The sequence below is a fragment of the Protopterus annectens genome, chromosome 2.part0 (genome assembly GCF_019279795.1).
Source record: "Protopterus annectens isolate FY-2018-M chromosome 2.part0, PAN1.0, whole genome shotgun sequence".
In the NCBI taxonomy this organism is placed as follows: Eukaryota; Metazoa; Chordata; order Ceratodontiformes; family Protopteridae; genus Protopterus; species Protopterus annectens.
In genome coordinates, this window is record NC_056728.1 from 1380697628 (window position 1) to 1380717217 (window position 19590).

A 19590-nucleotide genomic window follows, 5' to 3' on the forward strand; every position below is an offset into this window, starting at 1 on the left:
ACAACTTCAAAATGGTCTATACAAAAGGCAAACTTCTTTATTGGACTGATACCATATCCAAATCACCCAGAAATACAGAGGAACGGTTTGACACAGTGAATTTTGACTTCGATGTCATGGAAGTGTGTAATTTTTCTACCACAAGATTTGATGAGCTGAGAGATCATACAAAGACTAATACCGTTTTGCAAAAGCTCAACCACTTCACCAATGTTGGATGGCTGTCAAAGCAATCTAGTTTACTGCCTGAAGTGCAACCTTATTTTTCTTACAGAGATGAGATGTTGATGGAAGATGGTATCATTTTCAAAGGTCCTAAAATTGTTGTTCCTACTTCCTTACAATGTGAATATATCCAGATTTTGCATTGTGGCCACCCAGGTTCCAATTCTACCAAACAAAGGATGAGAGAACTAGTATTTTGGCTTTCTGTAGTAAAAGATTGATAAAGTACTTTCTTCTTGTTCAGTATGCAATAGTACTAAATGGCATTTACAAAAAGAACCACTTCAGCTAAGTCAAGTTTCTAAACTACCTTGGTCAACAGTAGCCACTGACATATTCGAGTGGAATAATCAGCATTACTTAGTGTTAGTAGACTCTTATTTGAACTGGTTTGCAATCGATTTACTAGCTAATATAATGTCCACCGCTGTTATTACCAAGTTGAAATGTTATTTCTCAGTCCATGAGAGTCCACAGAAACGTATCTCTGACAATGGTACCCAATTTACCAGTCAGTTGTTTCAGAAATTTGCAAAAGAATGGGACTTTGTACGTTACTAGCAGTCCTGAATACCCACAGTCAAATGGACTAGCCGAACGTGCAGTAGAGAGTGCAAAGCAATTACTAGTGAAGTCAAAGTGTGATAATACTGATGTCTGCCTTTGAATTTACTCAATCTCAGAAACATACCCCATGATGATATACTTGTCTCGCCTGCTTGAGAGGCTTCTATCTAGGTTCATAGGTTCATAGATTAGTACTAGGCTAACTGCTCTTGCAAGTCATTTTAAGCCTAGCCAGTTATCCCTTGTGATACTCAAACCCCGCACCTTGTGTTTGTAAGGCAAACACCTTAACCATTAGGCCATCCACCCACCCTAGGCAAACCAGAACAACCTTGCCTATCAGTTCCAGTTTGTTGACGCCTAAAGTTAAAAACAACAGTCGATCAAAGCTCAACTATTTAGAAAGCGTTCTTTCCTGAAGTCCATCTATGATAAATTGAGCAGATTTCTTCATCCATTGAAAGAAGGAGAGACAGTGAGGATACAACCATAAGAGGTTTCGATCAGATTGGTCAAGTAACAAGTATATGTGCTGAGCCAAGATTGTACTTTGTGGAATCTGAGGGTGTGGAATACAGGAGAAATCACAGACATCATCTTCCTGTATCAGAAGAGATATCTCAGCATCATTCCTGTGATGCAGACTCTAGATGTCAGAACAATCCAGACAATGTTCCTGTTGCAGAACATGTCTTAACTCCTACTTCTGTTCCTGATGATGTTCCTGATGTCCCCAAAGTTGAACATTCACCTGGGACAGTTCCAGTTGCTAGACCTCGTTCTAATTTCTATGTCACATGATTTGGTCATATTTCCAGACCTAGTATGAAATACACAGCAACCTGGACATAATTGTCTATATATATTTAGTTCTTTATAATTGCACGTCAAAGGATTATTTTGTACCAACTGCATGTCACAGTGTTGTCAATAATGCATGACTCATTGCTCAAAGAGGGAGGATGTAGAATAGTGTGTGTGTTGTACCTTTAAGAAGCATTTCCAAGGACAGCACGTGCATATAAATAGCAAGCATGTGCTAGCTTCAGTGCCATTTTGAGAGTGCAGCCAGAGTGTGAACATGTATGAATGTGATAGTTTGTTTATAAGTTTATCTAAGTTAAAGTTACTAAGCCTCAACCCTGATGTGTTTATACATAATAAATCTGCTTGAACAGAACCCACAACTGTTCATCTGTTTTATCCTGACCAGATGAGCGACAGCCTTATTTTTACTTTATGCTTTTCCTTATCAGTTTCATTAGGAGTCAAATAATCTGAGCAGTCTTTTCATGAAGGTACTGCACCAGTGCATAAATGCATTCTGCCATGCTTACCACCCCACCTCTAATTAGTGTACGTCACAGACATGGAGTACAGTTGTGACTATGCAGTGCTGTTCCTGTGTTCAACTACAGACTGAACGGCTGTCTGGTGTGATGGATGATGCTAGATACCACAGCAGGGAACAGCTACTGAACAGACTGTACCAGACAGCTATTTAGTAAGGTATACCATGTCTGACATACCTTGTTCAGTAGCTGTTCCCTGCTCCTCTGAATTCCACTGTTATGCCACAAAGTGATTCATAAAATGGTTTGAGTCAGTAGGCATGAATGCAGAGTGAATGTTAATGCCATAATGTAGCAATGAGGGAGGGGTTGGTTGTTGTGGTAGATCCTGCAATGTGGAGCTCAGCAGTATGACTGTGCAAGGACAGGGACATTTATTTATTTATTTATATTTGTTGACCGGGAGTGTCCGACTGGACATAGGTCCATTTTCAGGGGAGGCTCGGGGAGAAAAGCTCCACAGTTAAAATAAACAGACAGTAGTTACATTGGATTACATAGCGATTAACAATTTACATAGCAATTACTTACAACATATTTACAGATGAAGAACATAGTACATCAGTAGACAACTAGAATCTTTATCTGTGAAGTACATAACAGACATTAACAAATGTTACAATAAGAAGTTCTTGCTGTATAAGTACTAGGCTTATGAGCATCTGAGCTTGCTATAATCAAGGTAGTTAGCGGAGTGGAAAGAAAGGTAGTGGTTGGATGGGGTGGTATCTGTGGTATTAGGTTTGCTAATAGCTCAGGATTTTGCTGATATGCTTTTCCTACCATGCAAAGGAATGCCTTTTTTTAACATAGCATTGATACTGTTGCTCAGCTGTTTTTGCTGATTAGCAGAGAAGCAGGAAGGGTGGGGGGGGGTAGAGGGTTGTTGGTGCCAGACACACTACACCAGCTGTAGGTTTGAGGTCTCATTAGGTTGTTTAGACGAGCCCATAAACAGTTGGTCTTAGTATAGTGTCTTTGCATTGCATATAATCTTGGGGAGGGAGGGGACATTTGCATGTGTGCTTTGTGCAAAAGGCAGTGTGGATATACAGGGGGTAAGACCAATTACAAGGTCTTACTCCATTTTGTAACATTCTTTATGTATCACACAGAGCTTTGGTGTGCAAATCCGTGGTACACCAGCCCCGATAAATGGGACACAATCCCATTCTGGATTATTATCATTCAATAACCAAGAGACTGTTGTAGTAGAAAAAAATAGTCTTTAAACAGTTTGCTGTTTTGAAATTTGTAGGGGTAGAGGGTTGTTGGTGCCAGACACACTACACCAGCTGTAGGTTTGAGGTCTTATTAGGTTGTTCAGACGAGCCCATAAACAGTTGGTCTTAGTATAGTGTCTTTGCATTGCATATAATCTTGGGGAGGGAGGGGACATTTGCATGTGTGCTTTGTGCAAAAGGCAGTGTGGATATACAGGGGGTAAGACCAATTACAAGGTCTTACTCCATTTTGTAACATTCTTTATGTATCACACAGAGCTTTGGTGTGCAAATCCGTGGTACACCAGCCCCGATAAATGGGACACAATCCCATTCTGGATTATTATCATTCAATAACCAAGAGACTGTTGTAGTAGAAAAAAATAGTCTTTAAACAGTTTGCTGTTTTGAAATTTGTACTGCTGTTAAAATGCAGTGAACTTTTATATATCTTAAGCTTTTTTTTTTTGGTTGAATGTCTGTTTGGAGTCGTTGCCAGTGTCACTGGTCTAAGTACCTTCCTTAGACATGTAATATGCAAGTGGAGACAGTCAAATACAGTAGTAATTCAAGGATTTAGGGCTCAGCTGATAAAATAGTGCATAATTGAAGGAGTTGCTGTTGGTAAAATTTACCCACAGAACTGTTACATAACCCTGTCTCATGTTCTGTATGAAGAGAGCTGTAGTTAGCTGGGAAAACGTTGCTCTTCCAAAGAGAAGAGGAAGAAGACTGAACTAGAGCTAGGTATGTTTCAGATTCAACAATGTATGTAAATATTTGTTTAATTTGTAAAAGGAAAAGAAGTTGCATTGTAATAAAATGGAGCATGTGAAGGGAAATGTCTAAATGGTGTACAACTGCATTTGCTGCAGTGGAAAGGCAGTACAGTTTAAAACCAAACCTTGTTCATTAAACGTGTGCTGTTTTGCAAAGTCTACTGCCTGTAGAAGCTGCAACACTAGGCCACATGATGACAACAATGATACCATATATTTTGGCAATTGCTTGTTGAGACTCACCCCCCCCCCCCATAAGTAGGTAACTACAGTAGAGAGTCGATTATCCGAACATCGATTATCAGAAATGTCAATTATCAGAACCAGCCTTCCAAAGTTTTTGGGTTGGAAAAATCATAAAGTCTGTATATGTAAACATTATACGTATTTGCCTAAGCATGTTTTTTGAGCTTGTAGCCAACTCATGTGTGAAAAATATTCTTTATTGTCCATTGGAATCACTGAATGGTTGAAAAGGTATTCCTGTATGCAAAAAAAACCCCACAATTTTAGAGTTTTTTTAATCAGGTTCAAATATATGTTTGATTATCTGAACAATTTGCTTATCCGATCTACCCTAGGTCACAATTATTTCAGATAATTGACTCTCTACTGTATGGAGCTAAGAAGGCACCTTCTAAAATTCAACTTAAAGCCAGAGAAAATCCTATTTAATGACTAATAAATAGTGATACACTGACTTTTTATAGATCTTATTCATTTTTGGCATCTATCTGACAGTCTGCTAGGTACCATTGTTCCTCCTGTTGATCTTGGATGCTAGGAGTCAATCCTGACCCTCCCAGAACTAATCTGAAACCCTCCCATTGCCCAAGAGTAATTCCAGATGTTGCAAAAGTATGTATTACTTTTTATTGTTTGTACATTTTTCTTGACACAGTCAATCCCTTTAGGATTATGTCTGATGTTTAAAGGAGACTTGAGGTGGTATTCATTCTAACTAGGGAACATGTGGCAAGGATACTAGAGAAATTGCTCTTTTCTTTCGAGTAAGTGCTGTAAGAACTTTTACATCGACCTAAGCTACCACTAGCTCAGGCAGATGGAGCGTTGGCTTAACATCTCAGCTGAAGGATGGCACACTGAAGAGTGCAGCACCCCATTAAGCTGTACTACAGTGTCAGAATTGGGCAATTAATGAGGCTATCTGTTGTGGGACTGGAACCCTCAGTCTTCTGATCTTCCAGCATCGAAGAAAAGTACACTACATATAAAAGTAAAAAAAAATAAATCTTTTTTTTAACTAAACCTTGAGCCTCTGTGAAGGCAGGGACTGTAGCAACTGTTTGCTACATTTGTAGTGAGCAGTTTCCTGCAGTTAAAAAAAAACAGAAATTATTATTTTTTTTTAAACTAAAACAAGAGCACTGAAGTGCTCCATACAGGTGGTGTATAAACTGTAGCAAATTTTTGCTACATTTGTACCACAAGATAAAAAAAAAAAACAATCCATTACAAGGCTTATTAGTCAGAAGGTATTAGGGAGAAAACATGGTATACTCAAGTAAAGAATATTTGAACTGAGTATCTAGGTTGGTTCTAAGTGTTGCCTTACAAATGTTTTTACTGAACTTAGCTAGTCAAACCTATACTGAGGTAGATTTTACATGAAGGAGATTGCAGTCCTCAAAATAACTTCATTATAATATACTGTGCTAAAAGTGCCCCTACAAAAAAGGAATTTTATTTGGTTAACTTTAAAGTGATTACTGTTTATGTTTAATTCCTGCACTAGCTGTTTCATAACTCTGTATGGGGCGCTGTTTATTTTAATTTTTTTTTATCTGTCTACACTTTGTTGACTGGGTTAGTCCCAGTAGGCCAATGGCCTATTTAAAGGGAAACCTGTTCAAGCGTATGTGTGTAAATGGTTAAGGATTACTAATGACCTGTTTGGATTTGCAGTTCTCACTGAGGCACACCATTACTTTGTGATACTTTGTGCAGGTGTGTAGGATCCTATTGTTTAGATAGACATTTCTTGCTGTGGGCCATGTGCTGCACCATATCAGGGGTAACGTTTCAAGCATTATACTCTGTGACTGAGTATAATAAAAAAATAATGAAAATCAGGTTGGTCTAATGCGAACCGTAGAAGGATAATTGTTATGATTACATCGCTAAAGTGCGTAACAGCAGTGCATACGTCAGATACAATATCGGAAGGTGTAAACAGTAAGGAGTGCAGTCATTTTGTCACATGATAGTCACATGTAAAGGAGGGTGCAGACGTCATTAGTAGTACTTCTGTTTTAAGATCAGGTACGTAATTATTGCATCACAGCATTAACTACCTGCTATTTTTGTATGAGTCGTTCCATTGTTTGTAGCACAGATACTGACCCGAATACAGTGTAGCATACAATAGAGCAATAAGTACATTGATATCTTAATGCACCGGTTCCACAAGTCTGATACACTTAAAGGCAGCTACAGAGTAACATCTGTCTGGTGGCAGCATGCATTCATGTCGTCAGTAATTAGGCTGATTTGCAGTTAACGTATGCATAATTAGTATGTTGCACACAATGTCTGAGCTGACCTCTCTTCCAAATGGGGCATGCATCTAAAGAATCTTCTTTATGTTCCTTTGCAGGATGGCTTCACACCACTCGCTGTAGCACTACAGCAGGGCCATAACCAGGTGGTGGCTGTCCTCCTAGAGAATGACACCAAAGGGAAGGTGAGGCTACCTGCTCTGCATATCGCTGCCAGGAAAGACGACACCAAGTCAGCAGCACTGCTGCTTCAGAACGATCACAATGCTGATGTCCAGTCCAAGGTGAGATCTGAAGGTGGTTCTAGCACTTGTCATCATGCCTGGTTTCTGAACCTGGTTAAATTAGTGTCTTCTCCTGGTGTTTCAAAGCTGAAGAGGAAATGAGAAAAATGTTATCAAAATAATTTTTTTTTTATTGTCCAGCCTAGGGGTAACATGCTACTGGCAGAGTTTCTCTTTGAAAGAAATGTAGTAACACCAATGTCTTGGTAGTTTCTGTCAGTTATATGCTGTACAAAAGATTATATTTATCTGTTATTGAAATGTCTAATTGTATGCAAATTAAAAAAATGAGAATAAAAGCATGCACTAATGTTACAATTACAGTTGCCTTCTATGTGGAGACTGCATGTCCTCCTTGTACCTGCATCACTTTTTTGTTAGGTACTGTAATCCCCCCCCCCCCATCCTGAAGACATATTGCAGGTGAAATGGTGATCTTCCAAACTGCCCATAGATGTGTGTGCCACATATCACTGATTGTGTGTCTAGCTTGCAGCAGACGCCCATCCAGTCCAGGATTAGTATCTCTACCTTGCTCCCAGTGAATGCTGGGATAGGCTCTGTCTCCTCCACTTCTGCGGACTGGATAAAGTGGGTATCAGAGAATGAATGAATTATAGAATGATTGATTCACTCTGTTTATTAAAGATGCAAATTTTAAGGTGATTTACTGTTGTACAAGTTCTAAGAATTTATCTACCTTCATGTCATTCCTCTGGTACATGCGTGGTCTTTTTCTTTCAGTCCGTTCATTGAAACAATTTCCTGGCTATGTGTCAGTTTAAGTATAGACAGTTCCTCAAAAAACAAGATGATTGAAAGATACACTGTTAATTTGTTTTCTGAAATACATATTTTTCTGTGAAAAGTACCCCCCCCCCCATACCCTGTGCAGTGAGGGTTTGCTTTCTGCATGACTTAATAATCATCTTTGAAGCTGCCACTGAACTGAAAGAGGCAAACCCTAAATGAAGCCATCCTGTTCCATGAAGTTTAATTTTAGAGAAGTAATATTATTCAAGCACTTAGCCATCTCATAACTTTTAGGATACGATGATATTCCTTACAAGAAAGACGCTACTGCACAGAGGGGGTCACTACATGCATGTCCATCCTTCAGATATCTGCAGACCTAATATGTTGCCATTTCTTAGTTGGTTGAAGAATACATTTCCCAGGGCAACAGTCTGTATACCTGTGCAATCCAGAGTCGTCTGTGTAATCACTGAGGGCAGAGAGCTCACACATGGAAAAGCCATGCAGTGATTCATTGAGCCAAACACATATCAATAAGCCTCCTTGTCACAATGCACTCCTCGTGTTACTATGTTTATGCTTTACATCCTGCGGGTGCACTTTTACTGCAGTTAACATTTAAGTCCATATCAAGCCTTGCTGCTAGTTTTATATCTGTGCTCTTGTATGTGTTTCTTACTGCAGAGCTTTTGCTAATATTTCAGTAGTTCTTTACCCAGTTCTGCAACATCAAGGTCCCTCAGGCATGACAGTAGCCCCTCTCAAGCATAGGTTCATAGGTTCATAGGTTCATACTAGGCTATCTGCCCAAGGGCATTTATAAGCCTAGCCCATAGTTATTTGGCTTTCGCCACCCCTTTAGTTTGAATAAAACTATGCCTATTATTTTGCTGTGCCTCTGTCAAGCAGTGACACTGAAGTAATCCCTGGGGTATATCTGCGATCCCCCATCCATTGGTCAAGATTCCTCTTGAACAAGGCCAGCGAGGTGCTCTGCCTCACATGTACCGGGATTTTGTTCCACAGCATAGGGAGTCTCTGGGTGATGAATCTGTCCCTCCAGCATGTTCTATTAATAACCGTGTCAAGGTTCAAGTCTCCCGCCCTTGTGGTTCTGAGGGATCTAGATTTTTTGAGGTGAAGCATATTCATCAAATCAGGGTTTGACATGGCCTTATATGTCAGGCACAGGTCACCTCTGAGCAAGCGGTATGAGACTGAATAGAGCTGGAGTTCTTTCAGTCGGGCAGCATAAGACATATTTTTGAGACCCTTTATCCTTTTGGTGAGGAACTTTTGGGGCCTTTCCAGCTGCGGCAGGTGTCTGGTCAGACACATTCCGAATGGGGCATTGTACTCAATCATAGGTCTAATGAGTGATGAGTACAGGGGGGCGATGACCTCCCTTGATCTAGATGTGAATCCCTTCATGATCAGGTGGGCAATGTAGAAGGTTTTCCTAACTACTTTAGCAACATGAGTGTCAAGCGAAGGCTACTGTCAACCTGGGTCCCCAGATCCCTGATGACTTCTTCTGTGCTCAGTGGATTGCCACCTATATGGTAGCTAGGGGTAACCTTGTTTTTCCCGAAGGGTATGACTATGCATTTCTTGGCATTTAACTTTAGGCCATGGCTCTGGCACCAGTTATCCGTTTCTGTGAGGCCCTTCTGAAGGATATCTGTGTCAGATGTGTTTTCGACTATGGCGCCCAGTTTGCAGTCATCTGCAAACTTTGTCAGCCATAACCCTCCTGTGTTTGCTTGTACTTCAGAAAAGTAGATGCCGAACAAGAGTGGACCCAGGACTGAGCCCTGTGGGACACCACTTGTGATAGGCTTTGAGTCTGACATGGCTCCAGCAACTCTGACCCTGTGGGTTCTGTCACTTAGCCAGTTTGCAACCCATCTTGTGATGTATGGGTTTACATTCAAGCTGATGAGTTTTTGATGATACCTGAGTGGGGTATTGTGTCGAAGGCCTTTGCCAGGTCAAGGTAGGCTGTATGGACTGCCTTTCCCTCATCAATGGCCTTGGTGACTGTCTCGAAAAAGTCAACCAAGTTTAAAAGGCATGATCTGCCTTTGACAAAGCCAAACTGGGTTGGATCCAAAGTCTGCAAGTTCCCTATGTCTTTATTTATGAGTTCCATTATGATCCTCTCCATGGCTTTGCAGATAAGGCTTGTCAAGCTAATGGGACAGTAATTTCCAGGGTCGGTGGAGGCACCGCCCTTGTGAAGTGGGACCACAGTCGCCGTGCGCCACTCCTTGGGTACGTATCCTGAGGTGAGGCTAAGATTAAACAGCTGTCCTAACTGTGGGTTTAATTCCTCATTGAGTTCATGGAGCACACAGCCGGGGACACCATCCGGTCCCATGGATGCTGTGTTTTTTGCTTTGGAGAGAGCAGTTCTCACCTGGGCGTTGGAGATGTTTGGGGGGCTACAATCCTCTGGTATAGATATCGCTCCTATTGGGGAGGGGAGAAGTTTGCACTGAACCTGTCAGCCAGTATGTTGGCAATGTGTGTAGGTTCAGTAATCTTCACATCATTTTGAACTAATTCTGAGCATATCTGGGAGTTTCCTCCTAGGTTTCTAACATAGCTAAAGAAGGCCTTATGATTGTCTTTTGAATCCTTGGCGATTTTTCTCTCAAAATTTGCCTTGGATGATTTTATGAGAGCTCTTAGTTTTTACTTATAATGATCAAAGGTGTCTTACCTTTCAAGGATTTTGCTCTATCTTGTAGTAGCTTCCTCCTTTTGTTGTAGAGCTTGTTTATGGCTGGGGTCCACCAGACTGGACGCTTGCCTTTGGTACAAAGAGTCTTAGTTTTGTTTGGGATTGCCTGATCCATGCAGTCCTGTAGGTGCTGGTAGAAGGCATTTGTAAGTGATTCAGCGGTTTGAGTAATGTTTACCACTGGCTCAGGGGCCTTAAAGGAGACCACACTAGTTTTTAGAAGTGTGAAGTCGGCTTTTGAGAAGTTTTTCACTGTGGTCTTTTTGTTTCAGGTGGGGCGGGATGAGGACCTCCAGCGAGATTAGTTTATGATCTGATCTCACCAGTGAGGGGTATACTTCGGTGTTGAACATTGTGATCCCATGTTCGTGATGATGAGATCAAGTATGTTTTCTCCTCTTGTGGGGATGGTGACTAGTTGTTCCATGGCATTTGAGTTTATGAACTCCAGGAACCTTTGGGCTAGAGTGTTTGGGCTTGAGTAGTGTTCCCAGTCTATATTAGGGTAGTTGAAGTCACCTAGTATGATGGTGTTTGGAGATACATTTATCCCTCCATTGTTTTCAGGAAGGCCATGTGAGGTTCCTGAGTTTGAGAGGGTGGCCTGTAACATGCTACAAATTGCAGAGCAGTCTTGCCTATGGTTAATTGCACCTGGATGGTCTCCGATGCATCGTGCATTGCCACCAACCTTGAGGTGTGGGTGTCCTTTATGAATATGGACACCCCCTCCTTCTTGGTGTTTTCCGGGTTTTGGGGGCGGAACGCATGATATGAGGTGAAACCCGCTAGTGCTGGGGTGCTCTCAGGAGCCTTGAACCAGGTTTCTGTCACAGCACAGACATCGATGTTCTCCATACTGAGAAGGGCCTCGAGTGCGTGCATCTTGAGATTGAGACTTCTGGCATTGAGCAGCATTACCCTTAGTTTTTACTTTTTGTGTTCTAGGGTGGTAGGTTTAGAATTTGAGCCTTGCCTAAAAAGGCACTATGGGGTGGCAAGAGCCTTTGCCAATATCCGGAAGCCTAGGGGTGACAGGTGCAAGCCGTCCCTTGCTAGCAGCGTGGCTTGTCCAGCATGTCATCCCAGGCAGACAGACATTGGATCCCCTTTGAATGACACCAGAATTTAAGCCAATTATTAAAGCTGATCATCTTATCACTGTATTGTGGCATCATTCTAGGTGAAGGTAGGATACTGCTCAAGGTCAGGGTCATACCTGCCTGGGCTACATAATCAGAGAGCTCCTCAATGTCTCTTTTCATGTAGTCCAAGGAGGTACGTCTCAGGTCGTTGACACCAGCGTGGACAATGACTGAGTCGTACTTGTACCTGCTGTTGAGAGACCTGAGTGCTTGTGTTATGTGGCGGATTCTAGTGCCCGACAGGCAGCTTACTGTGACCTTCTCCTTACTCAGTCTGGTGAGCATATTATATCCCATTAGAGTTGGTTGAGTAACAGGTTGTTAACCTGTCTCATTTCCTGATGTCTGCACAATTCTAGTGTGGCAGAGCTGACTCTCTCTCCCCTGCAATTCCTTAACAGCAGTTTTGACCTCTGTGATGGTTTGCTTGCTCTGTGTATTTATCTCTGCAAAGTTGTGCTTAAGATAGGCTTCTACCTGACCCTTCAGCCATGGTTATTGTGGCTTGAAATACTACAGGGGGACAATGAAACTTTATTGATTGATGTTACTCCAGAAATGCTTGTAAGATACAGCCACCCCAATGTCTTTATGCTGTGTTGGCTTTAATAATAAATCTTTTACGTTTAATTCACTACTGTAAACTGTACCCATGCATCTCCTCTAAAGTAGTCAAGTGTGTTCGATAACTTAAAAGCTTGTGTATGGACACTGATTTGTCCAGCAGAAGGCATGATGAGTCTTTTGTTACCAAAAGTGTTCAGGTACTTGGGCACATCAAAGCACAATGAGATACCACATGACTAATGAGCAATGTAATCACAGTTAAATAATTTACTTAATGTACACTGCACTGTCTCTCTTGTGCTTACTAGCTTCACTAAAATATAAGTATGTACATCAAATGTATCGTTAATTACCACATAGTGCCAACAACCTGAAATCAGAAATGTTATCATCTGTTTGTAAACAACTGACTCTTCACTGGGCTAACGTTTTTTGTTAACTGGCTAATTGAGTTGGTCATTCTTGAACCCTTTTCAGCTGCAACTTGCCTGGACCACAAAAGATAAGGGAGAAAATACTACACGTGTGTGTGTGTGTGTGTGTGTGTGTGTGTGTGTGTGTGTGTGTGTGTGTGTGTGTGTGTGTGTGTGTGTGTGTCTATATGTATGTGTAGCCAGTCAGCTGTTGTTTTTGATAGACGCAAAGTGGGAGGAAAGCAGAGTATTTTGACAAAACACACACAGACAGAGAACATGTAAAACTACAAAACTCCACACAAGCAGTTACAGCAGGTCAGGATTATACTCTTGGCACAATGAGGGCAGGGTCCGTATTACTAAGCCACATTGCTTATTAAAAACAATCAGTGTATTTTAGCAGATTCATTTTGCAGTAGGTTTTCTTCATTCATTTCCTATTCCTGGAAAACCATTTGTGAAAAGAACAACGGATAACAAAACACTGGGTGATGGTCTAAAAGAATATACTGTTAATGGGATAGTGAGCTTTCTTCAGTTCTTGTTAGTGATTTTAGCATGATACATAAAACAGCATATTGCCTTTAAAGCTTGTTGTGACCTCTACATTTGCATATCTTTAACTGGCTCTTATTCCCTTTTGTGTGCATTGCTGCCTCAGATGATGGTGAATAGGACTACAGAGGTACATATAATACTGAGTTTGCTGTTTGTTTCTACTGTGCATTTTACTGTTTTGTATTCATTTTTATAGAATGCTGGTGTTAGCATAAGAGCTTAGCATATTTTCCTTGTTTTGTTTTGCAAAAGAAAGAAAAGAGCTGAAACATTTGCCTGCAACTGAAACACTTCTTTTGATTTCTTAATTCATAATGAAAATGTTTCCGCTATTGCATGATGTAATGGGGGAAAAAGGAATGCTGTTTTCTGCAGTGTGTAATTTTGTGTGTGTATGTATGTATGTATATATATATATTTCGGCTTGGAGAGTGTTCCCTACTGTGTCTTCACATGCTATAAGCAAAATCTTTACAAAGTGAAGTACTTACTGGTAAAGGAACATTTGCAAGATTGAAAATGCGCACTCTTGTTGCAATCCTGATTGATGTAAATATTAAAATAAAAAGCTTCTTTGCAGATCTTTTAAAGTTTCTTGCTTACAGTTTTGTTTATGGGTTCAGCTGAGCTGTCAATAGTAGGATATTACATTGCAGAATGTTATCTTTATTCAAAGGCACATAAAAATAAAAGGTGATCTGTGAGGTTGTATATTTCTGTTTTTGCCTTTGTGATCTTTGTTGATGCGTGTTTCCTTTTTTCTCTTCCAGAGTGGTTTCACTCCTCTGCACATCGCTGCACACTATGGAAATGTCAATGTTGCTACTTTGTTACTCAACCGTGGAGCTGCTGTGGACTTTACTGCCAGGGTACTTAATGGAATCTTTTTGCTTTTACACAGTGGGCTACTTTGTAAACGGCACACTCAGTGTCTGCACTTTACTTTCTTTTGTTATGTCTTTTTTTTTGTTTTGTTTTTGTGCCTGCTGCCTTCTGACCATCAAGCTTTACTGTTACGTTGCTCTTCCAAAGACCAAAACAAACCCTGCAGTCACCTGAAGCACAATATAGAACTAATAAGGCATTCCTCCAAAGAGCCAGTTGCATAAGCCATCACTGAATGCAGACATCGCAAAGTTCTCCTGAACCTTGCTGCTCTTGATTGATATGGTGACCCTTATCATTGAGGAGACCTCCTAGACTTCCTTCATGGTGTGCAAGTATGTGTGTGTGTGTTGGCTTCCATATACACTCCTTATGGGAACTACTAGGATCACAAAACTCATATCCTCTTGGCCTTTGGCTAGTGGATGTGCAAAGGACCAGTTGGCCAGCTGTGACTACCATTTTCCACCAGGTGGATGGTTGAGCTGGCATATGCCACTCACTCCCACCTTTATCGTCCCACTTCTTCCAGCACCTGAGTCATGAATTGAGGTAAGCATCTGCCATGTATAGTACACTGATCTGAAGTTATTTTCTAACAGATTACAAATGCAAAGCCATAAAATTCTTTACTCAACTAAGCTTACACTCAATTTACTATCCAAAGCAGTTATGTAGTTACAATCAAATTCACAGTTTACAAAGTTAAGCAAACTTTGAACTGTAGACTCAAGTCTTTTTTCCTTTGTCTTCTCTTTAGACTTGGGGAACTGAAATATTTATAAGGAATAATGACTGTAAAATATATCGAAATGCATGATGTCACTCAATGCAACAAAGACAAACTGTCTTTTCAAATAGCTGGACACGTTTCAGCACCCTGACATAGCTGTGACTGAATACAAAGAACCTGTACCTTCCTTCAGTGATGACTTGTCATCTCATGTTCTGGGACAGCTGCCACAGACCACAGCAATGTTCTTCTAATGTTATATATTGCATTCCTCTGCACCTCTGGACTTCGTTTATGGTGGCTGAAATGTGATCCAAATTGCTGTTGTCCTTGGAAATTGTTCCTGTCGAAAGGGGGAAGTGAAATGAATTTATGAAGTAATGGTTACTATGCCTAGACTCACTGAATGGCATGCCAATGTATGTAGTCTAACTAGGTAACAATATATGCAGAAGGTATGTAAGAGCAAATGACTGAGCAGTGTATAATCCATTATAGATTCAGTACAAGTCCATAATACATTGCTATGTGGTCCTTGCTTTTTTATCCAAAAACAATTCATGAACTGTCATCTTAAAGAACTTTATGACAGTCATATTGACATGTTCAAGATACATGCATACATTGTCATCAGAGGCAGGCATAAAAGAATCCAGCTGTAAGTGGGAAGAGACATGTCTGTATTCAGTCATTAATTATGCTCCACAGATAAGTAATATAAATATACTTAGTCAAAATTTCGTATGACTGGCCAGTGCTAGTGACAGTGCGATACAGCTCTGACTATAGCTTGGTGGCTCAAGTTTGGTTTGTGGCTTGGGCTTGACAGTGCTGCCTGGAAGGGCATGCTGTTTCAGTGGGGGGGGGGTGCAAACTATCATAATCCCTCAGAGGAGGTTAGGCATTGCAAACAGCATTCTGGGAGGGAGTAGAGTCTGCTCAACAAGTCATTATTTAGTGATAGTCCTTATTATAGAGTGTATGGGAGAACACACTCCATGTATATATGGGTCACAGTGGCAAAGCAGGTAGCACTGTCACCTCATAGCAAAAGGTTGTCCAGTAAAATTCTTGGCTGAGGTACCTAATGTATGGGATCTGCATGTACTCTCTGTGTTTGCATGGTATTTTTCTGGGTCCTATGGTTTCCTTCCACATTCCAAAGACATGAATTTGGTTGAATGGGTACTCTGACTTGGTCATAGATGTGAGTGCGCACGTGTGTGTGTGTGTGTGTGTGTGTGTGTGTGTGTGTGTGTGTGTGTGTGTGTGTGTGTGTGTGTATGTGTGTGTCATGGTTAGCCACTCAGTTGTGTAAACCTTGGCTCTAGATGATTATCACTTTTGTGACACCCTGATCCCATGTTCTAAAATGGGAAAATGGGCTGCGGATGGATGGATGTAGTCCCATGTATGGAAGAATGAATGGTTAAGTATGACTGGGGTTGGTTTTCTGGTTGCCAAGCACATGAGCAAAAACTACGTAAAAATAAATTTTATATGGCTCTTGGATCAAGATATAATACATAAACCTAATTGCGATTAGATTGTTTTTCAAAGGTTATGTGTAATATATTGCTAATAGTGAAGTCCTGTATGCTGATTCATTAGGTTCTCTGCCTTTAAGACATTTTACCCACAGTTAAAATAGTACATCTCATTAATATGATACTTGGAAATTGAATGAAAGATGATTCATGGAACGTATAAGGTACAGGAAGCAGCTATGTGAGGACATATGTATGATTCCTAAATATCACCAAAGTCTAGAAGATTTAGGATTTTTGTTTTGAAGTGTTTACATAGGTATTTTTATACCCCAACAGACTTCAAAGAATTTTTGTTCAGGTAGATAGCAAATGTTAATGGTGTGATGGGAAAGAAAGAGGTAACTGGGGACATATGTTTTGGGAGTGTAATAAGCTGACAGACTTCAAATATTCCCTACAGAATACTTTTGTCAGAAATATTGGGGAAGCAAATAGGTGTAACTAAAGAAATGATTTTTTAAGCAGGGATACAAGATCTGAATTGTCTAGACATAGTAAGGCCTGGTGGCTGCCAAAAAAGCAATTACTAGAAAACAGAAATCAAAGTGTAAATCAACTGCATTTGAAGTAGTGAATGTTGTAACAGAAGTCAAAGAACTTTAAGAGGGAGCATTAGAAAGTTTTTAGGAGCAAATTACATAGGAAAAAAATGAAAATTGTGGGAACAATACATGCTAAATAATGTTTTTGAGGAGGAGTGAGATTTAAGGAAAGGCAGGAATTGAGCAATTTATATAATGTCGGATTGTTAATAGTAATACAAAAAATGTATTGCATAAAACTAGGAACATGTTAACATGGTTTGTTTTATTTTATGTAAATGTATGTTTGCCCAAGTATTGAGTGATAATTCAGTAAAGCTGTTAAAAAAGGTACAGGAAGCAGGAAGTGAAAATAAGAAAATGGGTAAATGTTGTTAAAATAATGCTTGGCAGTAGAATGAAAATGGAAGCACGATGGATAGGAAGCAACGAGGAAACGTAATTAGTTAAGGAAATGATGCTGAAAATATCAAAAAGAACAGCAAAGGAAATGGAAAAAGATTAAAACCCGGATTATTCTGAACTACGTTGAGTGCATCATAGGTTCATAAATTCATAGGAGTGTACAAGGCTAATGACCACTGGGGCCTTCATAATTCTAGCCATGCAGCCCACAAATATCCCACAATTCACTGGGCCTTGGAGATTATGTTAAGAGATGCATTTTAGTTAGGGAACGTCTGCCTCTGTCCATCGAGACATAGGTGTCAGAGCAGGGGTGAATTTCCGATTTCTCATCCACTGGCCCAGGTTGTACTTGCATAGGGTTAGGGAAGGGCTCTGCTTCACATGGATGGGAATCCTGTTATAGAGTATGGAGATTCTGTGAGATACATACCTGTTCCTCCAAAATGTCCTATTTAAGTCACAAGCAAAGTTTAAATCCTTTGATCTAGTAGTTCTGGTGCCATTTGTTTTGCAGATATGCAAAAGGTCCAGTAGAGTGAGATCCAAGAATGTCTTGTATGCTAGGCATAAATCACCTCTCAGCAGTCTGTAGGAAGTAGAGTACAGAGATAGGGCTTTGAGGTGATTTGCATAGGACACTGTGTTCCCTCCCTGTATTTTTTTGCAAGGAACCTCTGTGGACATTCCAGTTGTTGCTTGTCCCTGGTCAGATACATACTGAAGAGGGCATTATACTGAACTAATGGGTCTGATGAGGGCAGAGTACAGTGGCACAAGGACTTTCCTGTACCTAGATGCCATACTCTTACTTATAAGCTGAGAGACATAGAATGGTTTTATTACTAAGTTAGACACATGTTGGTCAAAAGCCAGGGTACTATCTATATGAGTCCCCAAATCCCTGACTACTGAGTTTACTTTTGGAGGTGTTGTATCAATGAGGTGGTTTTCCTGGGTGTCTGACTTCCCACAATATACTGCTATGTATTTCTTGGCACTGAATTTTAAGCTGTGGCTTTGGCACGTCATTTGTCTGTGTTAGACTTTCCTCTAAAATACTAATGCCTTGAGGGGTTTCTGTGACTGCTTCTAGCTTGCAGTCATCTGCACACTTGGTAAGCCAGAGGCCCATAACATCGGCCTTGATTTATGAAAAATAGATGCCAAAGAGGGGTGAATCCAGCACACAGTCCCAGGGGATTCTATTGGTGACCGGCCTCTTTGTAGAGGTAGTCTTTCCAATCTTAATTTCCTGAGTCCAGTCTGTGAGCCAGCTGTCTATCACTTTTTAATACCATGTTCAGGTAGTTGTGTCTACTGTCTGTCATTCTGTTTATGTATTTGCTGTTGTGCTTTAGATCTCATATAGCACTAACTTCTTTTATAACAACAAGAGTGCAGTACTGACAGTTTCTGATAGTCCCAGTCCAAAGGTAATACTTTGCTACTGCATCAGGATTTATCTTTTTGACAAGGGATGTTATTCTTTAATGTTGGTGCATGTCGCAACATTCTACAGCACATAGACGCATATATTAGCATTGAAGGTTTTCTGATGTATTCACATTTTTTTCTGTAATGTTGCAGTTAATTCTTGTGGATGCCCATACTAAGCTACTCCAACCTTTCCGCTTCCCAGGTCTGCAGTCCGGCCATTATTGCCTTTTACTTCTTCTTTTTTCCTTAATTTTTTTTCCTTCTTACTTGTTGAAGTCAGTTTTCTTTTTTCCAGCGTGACTCTGGTCATTGGGAAAGGTTATCATCTAGAGACCCTCCAGCATGTTATATGTGTTGTATAAGCCAGTAGCACTGATAAAGCCTGGGGAGGGTAAGAGGAGTCTGGCAGACCTACTAAATGAGGAAATGAGACACTTGTAGGCAATGGTCAGATCCGAGAGCAAAAAGCGTGTGCCTTTGAAGAAAGTAAGGCATGCACATCACATAAGACAGTACAAAGCAAATGAGGTTTGCTTCATTTCTCATAGGCAGGTATGCATTGCTAAAACACAATGAGTAATTGAGCTAGGTAAAAAACAACGAGTGTTAGAGCAGCCCAGGAAACACAATGCAGGTTACTCCAAAAGCTATATATATTGCATTTACTATTATCCCTGTGAGTCTGTCATGAATGAAAAGGGTCCAGGAAGGACCATTTCACTTACCTGTTTAATAAATAACTGACAAAAAATTAATTAACCATTTGAAGCCACAATCAATGTTTCTCACACCAGAAGCTCTGGAAATAGAGTTGACATCTGAGCCTTTGCTATTGCAGTTAGATAGATGGTTGTAGTGTGGTGCATGTCCAAGCAGGGAGACATCTGCATAACCCTCC

The 19590-nt window shown here is 40.5% G+C and overlaps 1 protein-coding gene across 31 annotated transcripts in view; it reads left to right on the forward strand.

Annotated features, from left to right (window-relative positions):
* Positions 1–19590, forward strand: part of ANK2 (ankyrin 2) — a 3034032-nt gene that overhangs the window by 1805014 nt on the left and 1209428 nt on the right. For 24 of the 31 annotated variants that reach the window (XM_044061567.1, XM_044061562.1, XM_044061555.1 and 21 more), the window contains 3 exons: positions 6764–6949; positions 13241–13264; positions 13908–14006. In XM_044061567.1, the coding sequence (XP_043917502.1) occupies positions 6764–6949; positions 13241–13264; positions 13908–14006 (309 nt within the window). The remainder of the gene's footprint in view (positions 1–6763; positions 6950–13240; positions 13265–13907; positions 14007–19590) is intronic. The other 7 variants (XM_044061557.1, XM_044061582.1, XM_044061571.1 and 4 more) reach the window with 1 other exon arrangement.